Source organism: Callionymus lyra, chromosome 10 (genome assembly GCF_982586985.1).
Source record: "Callionymus lyra chromosome 10, fCalLyr1.hap1.1, whole genome shotgun sequence".
Taxonomy (NCBI): Eukaryota; Metazoa; Chordata; class Actinopteri; order Syngnathiformes; family Callionymidae; genus Callionymus; species Callionymus lyra.
Window position 1 is genome coordinate 13,853,461 of NC_141827.1, and position 20,044 is coordinate 13,873,504.

The following is a 20,044-nucleotide window of genomic DNA, read 5'->3' on the forward strand; positions in this document are numbered from 1 at the left end:
GAACACATCTTAAGACCACATATAAAAAATAATCCACGCAGAAATGTTCAAATATAAATCACCTTTATTAGTGTAAACTTTACATCTTATTGTACATTTTACAACCCAGACCTTGGGTTGACTTTAAATCACAAACAGGGGTTTATCTTGGAGCACAAATGTCAAATAACGTCCTGTGTTTTCTTTTTCTTTTTTGGCAAAGCTTGAAAATGTAATTGACGACAACAAAACATGGGAAGAGGGTACATAATGGCTGAAGTAAAAAAGAAAAAAGCAGCATTGATCATTACAATAAGTCTTTAAACAGCTTTTGGATACATCTGGAAACTCTTCTCAACACCTTCACCGACCCTCCGAGTCCATGGCGAACCCAGTGAGGCACTTTGGTCATGGGATGATTTATCATGCTCTTTAACACCACCCGATATTAATATAGCAGGTTTATATTCGAGTGACATATCTGTGAAATTATTAAGTGTCAATTTAAAGAATCAAGTGCCACAAATGATTTCACACATACCTGAGAGCAGCAGTGTTCTGTATGGCTTTATCTAAATTAAACTTGAACAATAACTTGTTTCCTCCACTCTGTCGTCCCTTTTTAAAACCAAAATAAAGTTCTGAATTAAATTTCATTGTTTTGTCTCAGCTTTACGTTTTCCTTTTTAAGGTGGATATCTTTGTTTGCAGAGCTGCTGGCAGCGACACTCCCCTCCCCCTCCACCAGGTGTCAGTAAAGAGGAAACTGCCATGTTTTTAAACGGCAATTCCACTGCTCACGAAAACGTCCGACAAATTATCTTTTTATGATTGTCAAAAATGTAAATGTTTACATGTTAAGGTAGCACTTTGGCACATGTAAATAGAGCTTTGATTAGAAACACGCCTCTCAAACATTCCTATGGTGATCATGTTTCAAGTATTCAAGGATCAAGAACGCTTGCTGGAGTCTTCAGCCACTCAGAGGATGCAGGTCCACCCTCACCTTCTCCCCGGTGCTCATCATTCCAATAGTGGGGAAGAAGCCGCCCGCCGGCACAGCCACTTCCCTCCGACCGACCACCTTTCCATTCCTGGTGAAGAACACCTGTGCAACCACAAGGGGGCGAGTGTGAGTAAACCCTGGGTACCGAACGGTAATCATTTTTTTCAACTTAATCTCACCATCACTTTGGTCGTTTCCATGTCTTCCCCGTCGTCCTCGTCCTCTTCATCCTCGTAGTTTGCATACAATTCGTTCTGAACTTGAACAGGCTTCGGACTGGGGTCAAGGTCGAAGTCTTCTGGCTCGTCTGGTAAGACACACACAAACATGGGAGTCTCCAGCTCAGGACGACCGAGTGTCAATGCAACAATCCTCACCTCCCGCCTCCAGACTGTAGTCACGTGGAAACATGATCCCGCATCCGATGACGTCTCCTTCAAAGCACCGAGGTCCAAAGGCATCACCGACACCACTGCCTTGAAACAACTTGCCGTCGTCTACGGAGAGGGTTTTGTCTTTAGAAACAGCTGAAGATTTGGGTACAGGTTCTGTACAGTGGCTCACCTGCATGATACGCAATGGAACCTCTGCTCCAGCCTGGATGTCTGTTTTTAGGATAATCCTGCAACAATGAAGAGACCATGAGACTTTCATAGACCTACACATTGACCCTACATTACGCTTACGCGTAAAACCCCCAAAGAAAAGATTTAATAACAAGCTGGGAGCTAAAAAAAAGGCATATACACATATTTACGCACGTTTTGAGGATGAAATACATGGCAGGGAGGGGACATTAAAGCATTTACTTGAATGAAATGAAACGGAAATTATCTTTCCTGTTCGGTTTTATTTTGTTTTGTTACTTCCTGCCCTGCCCTGTGTTTTGCTGACAGTTGGTGGAAGGTGTTTGGCAGTCGTCTTATGCATTACCAACAGCCTTACTTACACGCTGGTTTTTCTTCAGGACAGCATAAGCTCGTGACTGGCAGTTTTCTCATCAACGTTTTTTGTCAATCCGTATTTTCACTTTTGTGTTTTTCCCTCAGTGGATTGTGTGCTTTGCTTCTACTCCGTATGGAACTCCTCCGTTAGTGTTTTCTGAATGAAATACAATGTCTGTGCTGAATAAATAATTAAATGTCGAGGACTTGCCGCCATCTTGTGGACATTTTGCCACACTTGTTTTCGTTGTTGTGCTTTGTATTCAATTATTTACTTTTGTAAATGTCTTTGATCTTTATTAGTAAATAATTAGTATTAGTCTTCATTATTATTCCGCTCCTGGGTCTCCTTGTTTAATAATTCATGACAGACACTTTTTTATTCAACGATGAAAAACAAAACTAGAAGCTAAATGCAACTGAATACGTTTTCACGTGTTAATCTCTAAAACTATCAATTCAAATAGTTTTCAGTGCGTTGTCACAGCAGCAAGTTCACAGGAAAAATATGTAATCATTTATAAATACAGTGCACATATAAAACAAATAATAAAAAAGAATGAAATAAAATTAATAACAAAAAAAGAAATGCGTAAATATACAGTAGTGTACTGATCAACATACTAAGAAAGACTAAAAAAAGCCATTCAAAGTACAGAGTTGAAACACTGAGAAAAACATTCATGTGAATCAGTTTAAAAACTCATAACTTGTAGTTTTGTATAAATTATTTACGTTAGGTAGATTTGTACCTGGTTTATTGCTGTCAAGACAACTCATTGCCATTGTTCAAGTTAATTAAAAAAAAAAAAGTCTGCTGGGGGGTCTAAAGCTAGTTGAAAGTCAAAATGACAGATAAGAGATAAGATTAAGAGCAGTATAATATCTTAACCTAATGTTGAAATATCATTAAAGGTAAAAGGATTTTGATATCTGTGGTCCATTAGATCCCACTGCATGTGCTGGTCATATACAAAGCTATAACTCTTTACCTACTGAAATAAAAAAAATCTAACCAGTGTGAAGCTCTGCAAAGACATGGATCCGACACCAAAACCTTTAAGAATGGGGCAGGATACTGAGCTTTCCCACCCAGTTGAAAAAAAATAAAATTCCATGTAACATTGCAAGAGGTGTAACAAAGGCTGCAGTGGTCAACCTGCAATGGTCAAAAACAACAAAAAAAAACAACCAAAAAAACCCAAAATAGAACCAAGATCGGTTAAAGCTAAGAATGCGATATAATCACATTATTACAGAAACACACATTGCATTGGAAAACAGATGTAGGGGTTAAGAGAGACAATATTTATTCTGTTAACAATTTTTTCCCTTAAGGCCAGCCATCAAGAATACTGGAAAAAAAGTGAGCCCGCCTCTAGGAAGGGCAGACTTGTCAGACACCACTATTTGTCAACACCGTTTATCTATGACCATGAACATCTGTGACATGAAGAAAACTTATTTAAATGGAGGATCTTACTCTTCGTGCCAGTCCCAGAGCGATGTAGCACTTCTCACCAGCATCCGTTATCTCCAGCTCATAGTAGTGGAAGCGGGTGTTGAGGGGGCGGATGGCCTGAGCCAGGCCCACGTCCTCGATGCCCTTCCCTTTTCCAACGTACTCCAGAAGCTGAGGAGACAAATACAGTCGTGTTTGTTATAAAATGTGCACTTGTAGCCTCTAAACTTCATTTAATGTGCATTCTTTTTTTTACCCCTAGCTTGTAGAATTTACTAAACACAATTTTAGTTTTACGTGTGATTGAGGATTTGTGATGTTTTATATCGCTGCTGTGAGCAGTGAATTAAGACATTTGTTCACTTTACTAAAAGGTTTTTCTATAGTAGACAATTTGAAATACATCCAAAATCTAGTTTTTAATAAGTGGAATGGTAAATATATTTAATTTAGAGACTTGTACTTTTAATTTGCTATGATACAAATAGCAACTTGTGTGGAAAAACTTCCTTTTAAAAGCTCAAGAAGAGCCAGATTTGGTGTGTTCGTCTGAGAAAGAATGAAAAATAAAACTGTCTCGAAACGGATCAATTGCTTGACAACACCAGTGTAAAAAAAAACAAAAAAAAACCCCACATTTTTTTGTGTAGTTTTTGTTAAATACTGTGATCCTTTTTCAATGCAAATGAATGTAGGCAATGACTCGAATTAGCAAAGTTTTTTTCCTTACAATTTAAAAGATCTCCAACCAGAGAGAAGAGCATATTTTATTCACACTATTAGGGATGTAAGAAGAGATGAAAGTAGGCCACACTGTCCTAGTTTCTCAGCTCGTGCAGAGTTGCCACCTGAGCGAGATTAGACATAAAAATTGACAGTATGAACACCAGATCTCAACTGATGATCGAGGGTCACTGAAACAAGAGATGTGTAAGAACTTCCTTCCTTGGAAATAAGTGAACACAAGGAGACACATCATGGAATAAGAATTTCCTTTCAATTAATCGAATTTAATTTCAACGTTTAAATAAACAATTAACTGCTTGTTAAAATCATATGCAATTTTTAGGGAACATTTACAAACTCTAAATGCAGCAAAGTGAAATCAAACCTTTACAACTTCGGTCCAAATGTTAAGCCGCTGATATTTTAGTTTGAGGCTTAAGTCATGTTCAAAATACTATCACAGCGAGGAACAAACTAACTGCTCCACATCAAATTCAATAATTATACCTTGTGCAAAATTGAAGCGCAGCCATCTGGGCTAAAGGAGGACTTTCATGCTGCCTTCCAAAAAGAGAGGTATAGCAGGATGTACGAGCATCGCTTTCACAGAGACACAGTGGCAACAGTATGATTTACAATAAAACACATGATCAGGGAGACATGTCTCTCGGGTTCTTATAGTGTTATCTTTTTTCAGATGATCTTTTTTCATTCAACCATTATTTTGTGCTGGTTCAAGTCAACATGTTGAGGGATCTGAATTTCAAAAGTCCAACCCTTGTTCAGAATGTTCTCCCAACTGTACAATAAATGTCAGTTAATTGACATATTACTAGCAAATTATTTTGATTTGGCTGCTTGAAAGGATAAGATTTATTCAACACAAATGTAGGTTTTACAAGCAAGTCAACCTGAAGCGTTACCTTTCCTAGCCTTGCAAGTTATATCTGTGAGAATCTAACCTTAAGTTTGACTGCAAGCTTCATGATCAAAATGAAGTGCTGCAAAAATGATGAGCCATGACTTCAGCCTAAAGCTCACCATCACTTATGCTGCTCTGTGATCGTTTAACTAGACACTTCCCTTTATAAAAACTTTTAGAATTTTAATATTTTAGCTCATTATCGCCTCTTTCATTGATATACGCGTTGTATATACAGTGGCGTGTGAATTTGTTAGAATTTATCCGAGTCATGTCCTGTTGTAACAGTAGCAATGGTTGATTGTTATCATGATTTATATTTATTTTCTCTTTGTCAACAGTCACAGAAGCAACTGTGGGCACGATTTACAGGCTCTTCTCACCGTCATTAGTCGGGGGGCGGATTCACAGGAGAGAGTCTGGATTTTTTTGTGAGCACAAGAAATGACGGTGCATCTCTCCTCTCTACTGGCATTGGAAGTTCACACCATCAGCATAAAACAAAATAAATATCGACCTCTTATGTCTATCAATGTTTAAACCATTTTTTTCATTGCCCAGCTATCTTAAGGTAACAGGTGTGGCTTCTTATGCAAGGTTCTAGGGCAGGGGTTGGCAATTAAAATTCACATTAAATTCTGTGAATTTTGTTAGGGTCCGTCGAGCAAAAAGAAAGACAAGAAAATCCCTAAAAAAAAAAGGACACTCGTCCTGAGGCCATGACATTTACTAAGCTAAATAGGCTGCACCTTTATTCTTGTATATATGCAAGTTTTTTTTCAAAACGTTTCTTCAACTAACTTTAAAAACATATTTAGAGGGATTAATATATACTAAAAAAATTACACACAAAAAGGAGGGGAAAAGTAAATTAGTGTTGTAATGTGAAAATGTAAATGAATAATAAAATACAAAATACAGTTTTAATGCATTAGAATCATTTAAACATGCTCATACTTTGACATTACGAGGGCCGCATAAATACAGTCAAAGGGCCGCATGTGGCCCTTTGCCTGGGTCTGTTCTAGGGTCTTTAAAACTTAAAAAAAAAACTCTTAAAGTGATCGTGTGATCAAAATTAAAACTTCAGTCATGTCGTCTAAGGGTTGGGAGTAATGGGAAAAAGTATTTACGGGAGTTTGCCGTTTTTTGGCACCCTAAGTAATGCCGGTGCTGTAATGACTGCCTCCCACAAAGATCTAATGAAGTTGAGCCATTTTAAATAAATTGCAGCTATTTTGAATAAGCAGTATAGTGTGCAAATAAAAAAAAGATCCGCAAAATAGCAAGAATGTGGCTGGTTTTTATTAGTCTAGATCTTCTTTTTTTTTACAATTTTGTTAGTATTGAAACACGTCCCTAAATGTCACACCAACATTTTCTTTATCAAATACACTATATATCTGATGGTTTTGATAACATGAGAGTGGTGAGAATAAAAGCTTGATGGAGGCTGGTTAGTCCCCAATGAAGGTTCAGGTACCAAACGATTTATATCACCAGTGTCTTACTAACCGTGCCGGTCACTTGAACACCATGCAGTCGAGCCCAGTCCTCTTCGTGCGTGTCTACGATCATCTGTCCATCATCTTTATCCATGCCCCATTCAGCATTGAGGTCCAGCAGCACCTCTTCACCCAAAGAGTGCATCCCCACAGCCGGGAAGAGAGTTTCAGGCAAGGCTGGTATTTCCACAGAGCCCACCTGCAAACACGATCACTTATGATATATAAACGATATGTTGTTTCTGAATTATTAACCGTTGGGCACAATTTGATTTGAATCGCATCTTCATTTAGTCTTGGTATTCCCTGAACCTACAGTCTAGTGAGTTGAAGTAAAAAGAGAGTTACATTAACACTTACTTCTTTGCCGTTTTTGGTAAAAAACACAACTAGTTGTCCATCGTCGGAGTCCAGGGATATTCCACAACCTATCCTGTCACCTCTGCAGCATTTTGCACCAAACTGCTGTCCGACGATGTTCCCATTATACAGCCTTAACAAGGAGAAACAGGAAAAGGTCAATTGTGAACAGAACAAACTGTTGGAGATTCTAAATGATAGCAGTAAACCAATGAAACACTTCCAACGTATTTTAGTCAAAACGCTCATTGACATTTCATCGTTTAGCATGACAACAATTAAGTTAATGAGCTCTTCATTTGCATTAAATATCATCAAAATAGAGTTCAACATTTCAATCACAAAGTTTTGGTGGAGATTTGTGTACAATGCATCTCTTCCGTTGATGGTAGTCAATGGAAAACATCCGACACGGTTTACCTACTTTCCATCATCAGCATGAAAAGCCACCGAATTCGGGAGCCACCCTGGCTGATGGTCCAGTCTATAGTTGTGAGGCACCAGACCGACAGCGATCGTCCCTCGCACTCCCGTATCGACGATGGTCACCTTAAGGAACACACATTAAAAGTCATGAGAGAAGTTTTTAAACCCTTTTTTGCCCCCCACGATGAGATTTAATGACTTGCACACACTTTGGCGTTTTGCTTTTGGGTTTACGCTGGTATTTCAGAATACCATCCATCCATCCAGTATGTATTTGTACATTAGATAATGGGTCAAACCCAGAACTTGAAACTGGCTTCTAACATTGTTATCACAACTGACATCATCCCCAGGGAGTCAACACACATCTGACAAATTCAGAAAAAGAGGAAACTTGAGCTTTTTTCCACCTGAACTCAACGCTGCTTATGAGGTCTGAGAGTGAGAGTTTCTCTCCAGCGAGAACATACCATACAGACAGCTTGTCAATATTTATCAAATATGTATAGTCAACACTTGCCACTTCAAAATGACTTGGAATGAATTGGAGTCAGGTTAATCGTAGCTTGAAGATGACATCAAAGATTTAAACACGTTTGTTTGACTGGCAGGAGACCTTGAGGCAGTTACATGACACGTTTTAAAGGCCGTCTCTCCAGTCTGACATGGAACACCTCTGCGTTCTCTCAAAGTAAGTAAGTAATTTATATTTGTATAGCGCTTTTCCAGACCAGGGTCACAAAGAGCTTCAACAATCAAAACAATACCCAACAAAATATTACTTTAAAGGTCAAGACAACACAGAGACCAACACAGGAATCTCAGAAAATCAAGCAAAAGCACAAATAATATTGTATTGAGATGTTTCTTGAAGGAGTCAGTAGATCCATCAAACACAGAGGGAGAGGAAGATCGTTCCAAAGCTTAGGAGCAACAGCCTGGAAGGATTTCTCTCCTCTGGTCCTGAACCGTATGTGAAGAACCATCAGCAGATTCTGATCCACAGACCTAAGAGCCCGAGCTGGGGTGTAAGGCTGGATCAGATCACTGATGTAAGGAGGAGCCTGACCGTGAATAGATCTGAAAGTAAGAACCAGAATTTTAAAGTTGATCCTGAAAGAAACTGGCAGCCAGTGAAGAGTTTTAAGGATCGGTGAAATGTGAGTTCTTCTACTAGAGCGGGTCAGAACTCTAGCTGAGGCTCAGTTACTGTAGATCCAAAGAGCAGTAGAGCTGGATGTCATCCGCAAAAATGTGATAAGAAACATCAGGAAATCTCTGAATGATTTTACCCAGGGGAATCAAGTACAGCAAAAACAATAAAGGACCCAGAACAGAACCTTGAGGGACTCCACACAACAGATCCACCGATTAAGACATCATCTGATCGCCAGATACACTGATACTGCCCCCAGAAAGGTATGACGAGAACCACTTTAACACAGACCCAGACAGTCCCACTTCATCCCTCAGTCTTCTCAGCAGGATCTGGTGATCATCTGAGTCAAAGGCTGAGGACAGATCCAAGAGAACCAGAACAGTGAATTGACCCGAATCAGCTGACATCATGATGTCACTGGACACTTTCAGTAAAGCTGTCTCCGTAGAGTGATGTTTGCCGAAGCCAGATTGAAAGGCATGTTTAAATGCATTGGGAAAAACCCCTGTGGAAAGGGAGAGGTTCACCATAGTGGTAACCCAGGGCCTAATTATATCAAATACTTTGATAAAGATCCTACAAGGAAGGACGTCGGACAAGCAAGAGGAAGGTTTCATCTTGTACACCAGAGCTGAAATATCACCCAGAGATACAGCACTGAAGGAAGACCACGAGAGGGGGGGTGACAGCAGGGGTTCCACACAAAGGGGGAGAGATTTTTTCTTTGATCAATTTAATTTTGTCAATGAAAAATTCAACAATGCATTGCTGTCAGCTTCACAGAAGACAGGCGTGATTTAAGGAGCAGGAGACACGAGAGAATTGATTGTGTCAAACAACACTTTTTTCTTATTTGCTGCTACAAGTTTCCTGAGCTGCGAGAACTTTCTGGGGAGCGGAAAGTCATGACCTCTTCGCTCCAGCCTCTTCTCCTTCCACACACCGACACAGAATTATGATATAAAGCCCAAAATATATGAACAAAAGGTTACAAAACATCCTGCCGATTTAATTCAGTTATTATATCTCAGCTTTGCTAATTACTGAATAACAAATAAAATGGGTTGATAATAGCTGACCTCAAAATAGCGGTTTCGTTTCGAGAATGGCCTTGCTGCTACAAAACATCCAACTTCATCCGAGTTTCCATGATACCTGAAAAAAAGAAGGGTATAATAAATGAGTTAGAAATATTCATTGAAAGTCTTCCCTCTCTTAAACCAAGATTTCTCTTTTTGATTTATTTTTGAGCTCAAACTGTTTCTGTTTCTCTCCAGAATTACCTGAGACAGTCGCCATCTCTCAATATTCTTTTGATCCGATCCCGGTATCTCACTGCTCGGACATCACGAATTTCTCGTATTCGTCTCCTCCAGTTCAGAAAGCGATAGTGAAGATTTATGTCTTCCATGTTGGAAAATCATCCCAATCTGAAACAGAGAAATGTAAATAAATAACCAACTTCTATAGGCAGCAGCATTAGGTGGGAAAAACAGCTTGACGTGAATGTTATAAGTGTTATTAGTATCAGGGTAACTGAGAAAAATTCTGGTAAATGACGTATATAATGAAGAGAAAAACGCTTTCAGGGAACTGACTCACTTTTCCTCACTTAAGAAGTGACATTTCACGTCCTGCTTAAGATCAACGCGTTCATATATCTTACGTCTGTGAGGAAGTTGAGTCACAGTGACTCATGTCGTTTACAAATAATACTTTTTAAGTTTAAGTTTAAAGTTCAACCAAGTCCAGTACTCGTGACAACACCACATACACAGGTGCGAATGACAAAAAGATACAACAAAAAAAAGAAACGTCAGTAAAACCCCCCAAAAACGAGCAGTGGAGTTGAGGTCACAGCAGGTCTACCTATGGAAGTGAAGTCTAGGGTGTTTACGTGTGACTCTCCAAGATGTCGTCATGACAAGCGATCCCACAAAAACTCAAGCGCCGAAGTTCCCCCGGACACACAGACCGGATCGTGTCGGCTCGGCTAGCTGCTCTTCAGGACAACTTTAACATGAGCGTGACACGGCGAAACACGACAAACTCTAGGTTTACCGTGACATCTTTCGACCCCGAGCATTTCCTTACTGTCAGAGTCGATGTAACGCGAGGCTCTTCGGCGTTTTATTCCAAATAGAAGAAGAGGTGAAGTCGCTCTCTATGCGTTCAACCTGCGCAGCCGGAAGTTCCGCCTCCTCAGCCAATGCTACGGCTGTGTTTAACCGGTGCACTGCCGGATGTTAGTGAGCGCGTGCGTTCACTTCGCTCGTATCAAAATAAAAATATATAATAAACAATTTTATTAGAACAATATTTTAGCAATATATTAGAACATTTAAAATAAGGATTTAAATATATATTTTAAAAAATGATTTGTTATTTGATATTACCTGTGTTGTAGGCAACAATGGATTCTTTTGTGGTACATATACTGTTGTTAACTGTAAAACAAATAACTATCTCAATTCACTGGATGAAAATAAACTCGCCAACATTGGATCAATGGAAACAGAAGCTAAAGCACCAGATGGACAAAAAAGACTGCCTAACTGCAACTTAAAGTCCCTTTGTTTGAAAAAAAAGATGGTCTCCTGTCATTTAATATTACGGCCAAGAACTGGTTGGTTGTTGAGCAATTACTGTAGTAATAGCAGTGTAATACAATTGTGATTTGTTTTTGTGGATTTGTTTTACTTCTCTTCCTCTTCACCCCTTCTTTTGTTTCAGTTCTGAAGAAGTAAAAGTATACTTCAGATGCATAATCTGAATACAGGTTAGGTAAGGTACTGTCGAACTGAATGTTTAGCTCTATCTTAATTTGTCTCAAGGTAAAGGTTGTTGATGTGTTTTCCTTTTTGTTTTTATTTTGTTTTTTTTCGTATCCTTTTTTCCCCTTTCTTTTTGATTTGCCTTTGTATTACTGTGTTTCTTGTATCTACCTGATGGGTGACTTGAATATGAGTACCTTGTTGTATGTATAATACATATTATGGATATGTCATCTATGATTGATGTGAATTGACAATAAACAAGTTTATAAAAAAAAAATACATTAAATTGATTTAAATAGTGTTAATGATCCGGACAGCACACCCATAGAAAGAGTCCTTGAACCGAGATGTTTTTGGTCTGTACGTAAGTAAGTCATTTATATATTTGTACAACAAACAATACGCAGTTAAAAAACACATGCTTTACAAATACATAGGTCTTGACATACTTCTTGAAAGGAGTCAGTAGATTCCATTAAACTGTATCGATCTCAGTCTCCTGCCGGAAGGAAGCGTTAATTGTAATTCATTTAATTCCAAATATAATTTGTCAACATGTCAAATGGATCAAAAATATTCTGTATAAATAAAATATAGAAGTTGTCACTCTATGACTTTTAAAGCATGTTAACAAAATAATGCATTAAAAAAACAAAAGAAAAAAAGCAAGAGTTTATATCGTTTCTCTTTTTCAGTATAGAATATTCTACGCTAAGCTGTAGTGGGATTTGAAAAAAAAGTAAAGAAAACTTTTCTTCTAGCTACTCTTTAATAATTTGATCAACCCTTCTATCCCATGAACGCAATGTAATATTTAATTTTTCATCACTTAATTTAAGAAACGAAGCAGACACACTTGTGTTTTATATTTTAGTGTGGTAGACATATATATTTTAAAGCAGTTTGGTGGCCATGTGTGCGGTCATGTGGTTATAATAATATCAATAACAATGTGACGTAGTGCTACGACAATCTAGTAATGTTACGCACGTTCCTGAATGTCTAGTTACATGATAAATGTGCTGTACCCCAATATTTCTACTTTCAGCAACCGATTTTGACGCAGTACCTCTGCTAGTTGCGTACTTTACGCAGAGCGCGCGCGCACTGAGTGGGAGGTGTTGACGCGCCAACAGAAGCCGCAGAACATTTTTCTCTGTCAACCTTTCACTGATCCTCTCACAGAAGAACCTACAGGGATAAGGAACCCATGTCTTCCACCGGGGCCTCCATCCCTGTCCGCTCCCGGACCCACAAGAGAAAAACCAAGAAGGAACACTTCGTGCACCAGAAGGGGAAGGTGTTCCGAGCCAGCGAGCCGGTGGTCAGCGTCCTCATCTGGGGGGTCAATCACTCGGTGGGTATGTGAGATGATGGAGGTGATGCGTGTGCGTGTGCGTGTGGTTTTTCATTGAGTGTTGGTGTGATCGTGCGCAGATCACTGACCTGTCCCAGGTGCCTGCGCCGGTGATGTTGCTTCCAGACGACTTCCGAGCCAGCACCAAGATCAAAGTCAACAACCATCTCTTCAACAAGTACTTCCATGACTCAAACTGTCTTAAACTCATGTGAATCATAATTGTGAAGTAAGAAGAAGCTTTAAAAAACGTTTCCAGTCGAACTTTCTATATGAACAAAGTGCAGAAAACTGAGTGGCCATCAATAATCCTTTAATCCATCCAGGAATGCAGGTCATGCAATGACTTTAAAACAAGCAGAATGAGAACAATAAAATATCCTTCTGTGGTTGACCAGTGGAACCTTTTTACGTTTTAGATTTGAAGTTGAATCGCTGTGATGGCTTGTGACAAGACTACAAGAAGACATGGAGACGTAAAAAATAGAATATATAATAATTGACAATTTATGCTTTTTTTTTTAATCACATATTTATTTTAAATAAATACTCGTTTCCATCATAATGAAAAGTCTATGACATCTTTTTTGAAATGTGAGCTGTATTTTTAATATGTATTTATTTTCTATTTATTATATAGTAATTACAGTTTGTCAATAATCATTTGTCAGTTTGTTTAATTTTATATAAATAGTAAAGTTGTGTTTCGCATGCTCATGTGTTTGCATTCATAAATCTTAGGATTTTTAACTGTTATATTTTTAATGTGTAACACAAAATGCAACATTCAGTTGTACGCAGAGCTTGTATTCAAACCATTCTGATTCACAGGGAGAAGCTTCCCGGACAGTTTAAGTTTAAAGAATATTGTCCACAAGTCTTCAGGAACCTGAGAGAACGCTTCGGCATCGAAGATCAAGACTACCGGGTGAAGTCCACACACACACGTAGACACACTGGCGCACACACACATACACACGTACAGAGGTCACATGTTTCCCAGTCAAATATCAACGCTCTGTTCTCAATTTGAATACCTCTCGAGCTGATCAAAAGTGCTGGAGATCCTATTATGGCGACAATATGTTTTTCTCTTTTTAACGTCTGTTTTCAGGCTGTGACTGGGGCTTCTGTCTGAGATTTGCATGACTTTGATTTTGTGGGGAGAAGTGCTTTGCATTTTGAAAAGAGAACACAAATGATGTGATGAAGGGTGCGGGGTTATGACTCATGTATGTTTGCAGGTGTCCCTGGCTCATAGTCCAGCACTCAAAGCCGAGGAGGGCCTGCTGCTGACCTCCTACGACCACACACTGGTGCTGAAAGAAATCTCCGGTGAAGAAGTTGAAGAGATGCACAACATACTGTCTGAGTACCACCAGGTAGGAGTGGTAATGTTCACCAGCACATGTCGTATTGCAGCCCTGTTAAGCCTTGAGTTATCTCGGGGTCAAGAAGACCCGAAGGCCCGAAAACATATGTGTTTGTGGTATCCCTTGTGTTGTCTGTGGGCCAAAGGTAAACGACTTTCCTGGCTTCCGTAAAACATATGCAGTGGCAGATTTCGTTGACCTTGACCCATTTTAATGCCTTATCATGGTTTCAGTTGATTTTTTCCTTTATGGAAAAAAAAAAGTCAAAATCTATGAAAAGCAGTATTGGACAAATCTTAAATGACACACATCCCAACCCAGATAGCCACATTGAATTAACATGGAAACATTGTCAGGCAAGATTGATATCTGATATTGTAACAACACTAAAAGTCTTATGGAAGTAGATCAGTGGCATCAGAATATTGAATGGCTGAATTAACATTTTACATTTTTTAAATCTTGTGTCTTTTAAGCATTGAATTATTTTTTTAAATTATTGGATGAATTATTGATGTATTGTTGGTTTATTGAATAATTAAATTAAATAATTAGAAAAGTGAAAAATTGAATTTGAGTGTATCGAACAATTTAATTTAATATTTTGAATATTGAAAGTTACAATTTGTCTTCATTGAATTATTTGATTTAATTATTTGAATATTAAAAGGTACAATTTGTTTTATTATAATACAATTACAATTGAATTAAGCATTTATAAAAGGAATGCATTTAAAAAAAAAATGAAATTTACATTTTCAATATTTTTTAACCCTTGTGTTATCTCATGGTCAAGGTGACCCCAAGGCACTTTGACCCTGCACTTTGATAACGCAAGGGGTTCAATATTCTTTTAATATTTCTGAAGCCCCTTAAATTCAAGCTAAATGAGTTATAATAGTTGTTATAATAGTGAAACAACCAGACCATTATGGTATGATCCAGTCAACTTTTAACTCCGTCCGTCCGTCCGTCCGTCCGTCCGTCCATCCATCCATCCATCCATCCATCCATCCATCCATCCATCCATCCATCCATCCATCCATCCATCCATCCATCCATCCATCCATCCATCCATCCATCCATCCATCCATCCATCCAGCCGTCTGTCTGTCTGTCTATCTATCTATTTTGATGGACAGCTCGTGTGTGCTGTTGATCGATGTCAGGAGGGATCATTCACGCAGACATCATCAGACACAATGAAGCTGGTGAGACGCTTCGACGTCCCTAATCATCTGTTGTTGTTCTTGGCCCGCAGCACATTGTCACCTGTCACGGCAGCACGCTGCTCCCTCAGTTCTTGGCCATGTACAGGGTCACGGTAGAGACCGAGGACACCTACCTGCTGGTGATGAGGAACACTTTCAGTCACAGATTGCAGGTCCACTGGAAATACGATCTCAAGGTAGAGCTAGCTTGTTAGTACTCACTTTCTGTTTAGTTTAATGGAGTTATTCTTCATTATATGTGGGAATAAACACAAATAAACCAGCAAACACAAGGTGCATGCAAAAGCAAGAAAGAAATGATAGATAACAAAGAAAATATTCAAACTCCTTAGCTTCATGTCTCTGTATCGCTCGTCGTGGTGAAGAAAGAGTTAAGCTAAAAGACAAGGTTCTCTATTTACCAGTCCATCTACGATCCTACTCTTAAATACGGGGATCAAGGATGTCTATGATAGGCATTTCCAACTCGAAGGAGAAATTGGGACCGGCCTGGTACATGTGAGAGAAGATGGATGGATGAAAAAACATATTTGTAATGATTATTTATGCGTTGACATAACTTATAACTGTGAGCTTTGGTTCTCCTCCGGCAGGGTTCTCTGGTTTCTCGGGAAGCAAGTTGTAAGGAGAAGGTAAGAACCGATCACTTCGCTCTGCCCAAATACAGAATCAAACTGGCTCTCATCTGTGAAAATATCCAAGGTCTTGTAAAAGAAGAAGAAAAGGACTGACATTAAATGAGCTTAATGAAATTGGCTACAAATGCATATACACATTTACCTTCACATGGACCTGAAGTGGTATGCTACAGTTTAAACTGAAATAATGTTGAATTAAAGATTAAGGATCTGAGCCCAATCCCATTACCCCCTTTAACCCTCATAAACCCTAGAGCTCAACCCTCAATCTTACTTTCCCTCAAGTATTGAGGGAAACTTGGCGACTTGGAAATGGGTCACCCCTTAAAATCATTCATGTCATCAGTATTCGTCCAAAACCATTGATGTGAAATGACAAAATGACAAAATGACAAAATGTTTGGCAACAATGGAACAGGAAACACTGTTGATGTCACCGATGTTCATCGGAGAATAATTTTTTCGTTGTAGGGACATATTTCTGGATCAAAAGCAGGTACATAGAATATACCCGAAACACGTATTGTTGTAGGTTAGCTTACCCAGCCGACATGGTAACATGATGAATTCATATTAGCATTTTAATGTTAAAACACTAACAGTTTGTCATACTTTTGCCAGTCTGGTGTTCCACTTTTTTAAACTGCCTCAATAATAACAAGAAATAACTAAGTCTATGGAAGAATAGTGGGAAGTATGTTTGCAATCATTATTTGATTTCTAATAGAAATGTTTGGGAATCAAAACTAGGGCAGCAGTATACCAAGGGAAGTCCTAAAAAATCTTATTTTTACACTTGCCCATCAACCCTCAACTTTTGAGAGTTGGAACAGCACGAGCACATGAGAATGGTGGTTGAAGGGGATAAATGAGATTGGGCTAATGTTTACGTTTCTGCACTGAGGCAAATGTGATTTAAGTCTCGCAGATATCAGATTCAGTACACAACAGAAACATAAATTGGATCTCTCTGATGGATCCACTGTGTCTGTGACCCAGATATCAAGTCGAGACAAGACTCAATGGAGTTATGATCACAGACTCTCCTTTCATTTATAATGTAAATGACAAGATTGAGATCCTTGTGGAAACAATGTTTTTTACAAAGATGAGTGGAAATTAGTTCCTTTGAGAAGGAGAAACAACTTGAATCCTTTGTCAGTTATAAACTCAACATTAAAATAGTCATAAAACTTAAGAATCCCCTCTGTGGTGGAAGAGACTTTTCCAGGGTGGCCCATGTTCCTTAGCTCATTTGGTTTCTACTGGGAAGCAGTACCAGAAATAAACGGGGGGGGATTAATTAATGTCTTCATTAAGCTTTCGCTATCTTATTGATGAGTCCTGTGAGGCGTCTGAGACTGAGCCAACCTTGACACTATACACGTTTTTACAACATCGTTCACAAATGCTCTGAAAGTAATCCATTAATTAATTATGTAAACTGTTATTATAAAGATACTGGCTCAGTAAAAAGTTTCTCATATCTTCCAATCCAAAGTTGTGTTTTGTAAATAAACAAACTTGTCCAAACAATCTTTGATCCCTATAAAACAACGTTTACTTTAATTTTGTGTTTTTTCGATTAATTTGCATTTTTGATACGTGGCATGCCTCAAAACATCATCACTTCACGTTTGTGAATACTGTAATTCGATCTAATCTGTGATCGTTTGTTATGTCTGGTTGCTGACGGAGTTAGAGAGGCCAGTGCGCATGCTCGTGTTAATACTGTACTGTATTGACACACTGGTCTCCAATCACCAGCAGGCCTCAGCATGTTGGCCACGTCCGCCTGATAGCTTCCACCAATGTCCACGCCCTCTTCTACACATCCTGAGAGGAGAGGAGAAACCACAGCAGTCCCAGGCACAATAGAAAAGAAAAATAAACACACATTTACAAACAACCTTCTTGTAAGGGAAAGTGCAGTCTTCTTCGCTTTTAACTGTGAAATTTGAGAAATCTAAAACATAGTTTCACCAAGTTTACACCAACAAAAGGTGTGAATGAGAAGCTAAAATCCATCAAAATAAGTAGGTTTTCCAGTGCAAATGTTGTTCTAGATGATAATGAATCTGTATTTTCAGGAAAAAGAACTTCCGACCTTTAAGGATGTCGACTTCAGGAACAACATGCAGAAGGTCTATGTGAGTGATGAGGAGAAGGAGAGGTTCATGGACAACCTGAGCAGAGACCTCCAGGTGAATCATGGCAAAAATCTTTAATTTATGTTTTGCGTATTAATTTTTTTTTCTGGTGCAGTTCTTAGTGCGCATGAGGATCATGGACTACAGTCTTCTCCTGGGGATCCACGATGTGTGTCGGGCCGAGAGGGAGGAGGCAGACGAGAACCTCGAGTTGTCTTGCGATGAAGAAGAAGAGGACGAAGGCAGCCCGCCTCCTGGTTCCGCCTCACCAGAGGGAATAGCTGGCTACATGAACTCCTTTAAACCCTTTGGTCCTGGGGAGTTCGACCCATACGTGGACGTGTACGCCATTCAGAGTGCTGTCGGTGAGACGGGTTTATGAGCTGGAGCCCCTCCATTTCAATTCTCCAGAAATCTAAAGTGTCATCAAACAGGCGCACCACAGAGGGAAGTGTATTTCATGGGTCTGATCGATGTGCTGACGCAATACGATGCAAAGAAGAAAGCGGCTCACGCTGCCAAAGCTGTCAAACATGGGGTGAGAAAAAAGATTCTAAACTCATTGGCATTACTAAATTCTATCCGATTGTTTGTCGCCCATGAATGTCTTATGTTTTATAAATTTCTCATTTCTGCAGGCCGGCGCGGAGATCTCAACCGTCCACCCGGAGCAGTACGCAAAACGTTTTAAAGAGTTCATCACCAACATATTTGCTTAGATTTGTTCACGTTAGCCAAACAGGACTTAATTGCCTAACACTGCCACTATTGATAATCAATCAGAAATATTTGAACAGTAATCCAAATAATAACAAAAAAAATGTACTTAAAATGTTAATATAACCATTGTGTTAAATATTGTATTAAATTATTCAGTAAATTTGAATAAATCTACGACTATGGCGATCATTGCAGCAGTCGACTTCACCCTGGTAGTGTTCAGGGGCTGGAAATGAAGGTTCCAGAATGACAAGGCAGTAGCTGCAACAGAGGCAGACGGGGGACATCAGTAGCAGAGCAGTTCATGGATGTGGTGAAGGAATGCAGAGAAGATCACAGTTCCAGAATAACTGCAGTAGACAGGCGGGTCAATGATGGGCCAGATGAATATTTGTGATGGCGCGCTCTGGGGCAGGTTATTTCTGCCCACACAACTGTGGACCCTGTGACCTCAGCAACCCATTACTGTAATTGGTCTGATACTTGGTCTGGTACTTGGTCACACTGCTCCCCCGCTCTTGGCATGACTCTCGGCCCAGCTTCTAGTCGGGACGGGCTGGCCGTGTGTGGTCTGCTTCTGCTGTAGGGACCTGCTGTCAGCTCCCTGTCCCCTGGCTATTTCGCTGGCTGTCCTGGAACAGTTGGCTCTCCAGCTCCCCATCCTAGCACCTGGCCATGGTGCCTCCCCTGTCCGTCGCCATCTCCGTGTGCTGCTGTGGGCTGCCTGAGGCTAAGCTGCATTTGCGTCAGTGTTTGGGGGTATGACTGTGGTTTATCTGCCTGTGGGGGCCTGGATTCCCTCGTGCTGTTGCTGCTATTGGGCCAGGTTCCTGCCATGCTGGTTGTGGTCAACTGATTTGGTTAGGGATGGCATAGCTTCCCAGTGTCACTCGGCCTCTGGGCTTCTTGCCTCGCCTGCAAATGGCTACAAGGGGCACTTCCGGGTCTGTGTAGTGTAGACATATACACAAACAAACACAACTTTCTGTTGTGTTCCTGTGTATTATATACATTTACAATTGGCCTAATCAGTTGGGAAGGAGACTGCCTGCCTAGAGCCTGGTCCTTTAAAGGTTTCTGTGTCCAAGAAGAAGTTTTTCCTTGCCACAGGTGGTGTGGTCACATGCTCTTGGCAGTGTAGCTGTATAGATCAGGTTTAAACTAACAATGTTAATAATGAAGTATGAGTCCTCACGTTCAATCTTTGTAAAATAATACTTAAAAATAACAAGATTTCTCACTTGCCCCCAAAAAAGGAAGGTTATGAGGCTTAGCTTAAAAGTGATGAAAACCAGTTGTTTGACAGTA

General features: G+C 39.6%; 2 protein-coding genes across 3 annotated transcripts; one reads left to right on the top strand and one right to left on the bottom strand.

Moving 5' to 3' along the window:
- Positions 1-46: 46 nt before the first annotated feature.
- Positions 47-10,696, bottom strand: spryd3 (SPRY domain containing 3). Of its 2 annotated transcripts, none has more exons than XM_087800052.1 (11): positions 10,584-10,696; positions 9,773-9,919; positions 9,569-9,644; positions 7,329-7,453; positions 6,905-7,037; positions 6,555-6,743; positions 3,413-3,562; positions 1,550-1,607; positions 1,363-1,482; positions 1,165-1,292; positions 47-1,087 (listed from the first exon to the last, which is right to left on the bottom strand). In XM_087800052.1, exons 2-11 carry the CDS (start codon positions 9,898-9,900, stop codon positions 953-955), a joined length of 1,242 nt encoding a protein of 413 aa, XP_087656178.1. In that variant the 5' UTR covers positions 9,901-9,919; positions 10,584-10,696; the 3' UTR covers positions 47-952. The 2 variants fall into 2 exon arrangements, with proteins under 2 accessions (XP_087656178.1, XP_087656179.1); XM_087800053.1 differs by lacking the exon at positions 10,584-10,696 and adding an exon at positions 10,551-10,572.
- Positions 10,697-12,476: 1,780 nt separating this feature from the next.
- On the top strand, positions 12,477-18,735 carry LOC148070449 (phosphatidylinositol 5-phosphate 4-kinase type-2 gamma-like). Its single transcript, XM_087800564.1, has 10 exons — positions 12,477-12,623; positions 12,704-12,801; positions 13,455-13,551; positions 13,868-14,005; positions 15,258-15,404; positions 15,822-15,860; positions 17,957-18,070; positions 18,132-18,381; positions 18,451-18,554; positions 18,655-18,735. The coding sequence occupies exons 1-10, from the start codon at positions 12,477-12,479 to the stop codon at positions 18,733-18,735; spliced, it is 1,215 nt and encodes a 404-aa protein (XP_087656690.1).
- Positions 18,736-20,044: the final 1,309 nt, after the last annotated feature.

What these genes read in the sequence shown, in the direction of transcription:
- LOC148070449 (XM_087800564.1), top strand. Translation starts at nt 12,477, where the DNA reads ATGTCTTCCACCGGGGCCTCCATCCCTGTCCGCTCCCGGACCCACAAG. An exon ending in TCTGGGGGGTCAATCACTCG is followed by an intron (nt 12,624 to 12,703) that starts GTGGGTATGTGA and finishes GATCGTGCGCAG; the next exon opens with ATCACTGACCTGTCCCAGGT. An exon ending in TACTGTCTGAGTACCACCAG is followed by an intron (nt 14,006 to 15,257) that starts GTAGGAGTGGTA and finishes CTTGGCCCGCAG; the next exon opens with CACATTGTCACCTGTCACGG.
- spryd3 (XM_087800052.1), bottom strand. Translation starts at nt 9,900, where the DNA reads ATGGAAGACATAAATCTTCACTATCGCTTTCTGAACTGGAGGAGACGA. An exon ending in TTACCAAAAACGGCAAAGAA is followed by an intron (nt 6,744 to 6,904) that starts GTAAGTGTTAAT and finishes TCGTGTTTGCAG; the next exon opens with GTGGGCTCTGTGGAAATACC. An exon ending in GTGTTCAAGTGACCGGCACG is followed by an intron (nt 3,563 to 6,554) that starts GTTAGTAAGACA and finishes TTGTCTCCTCAG; the next exon opens with CTTCTGGAGTACGTTGGAAA.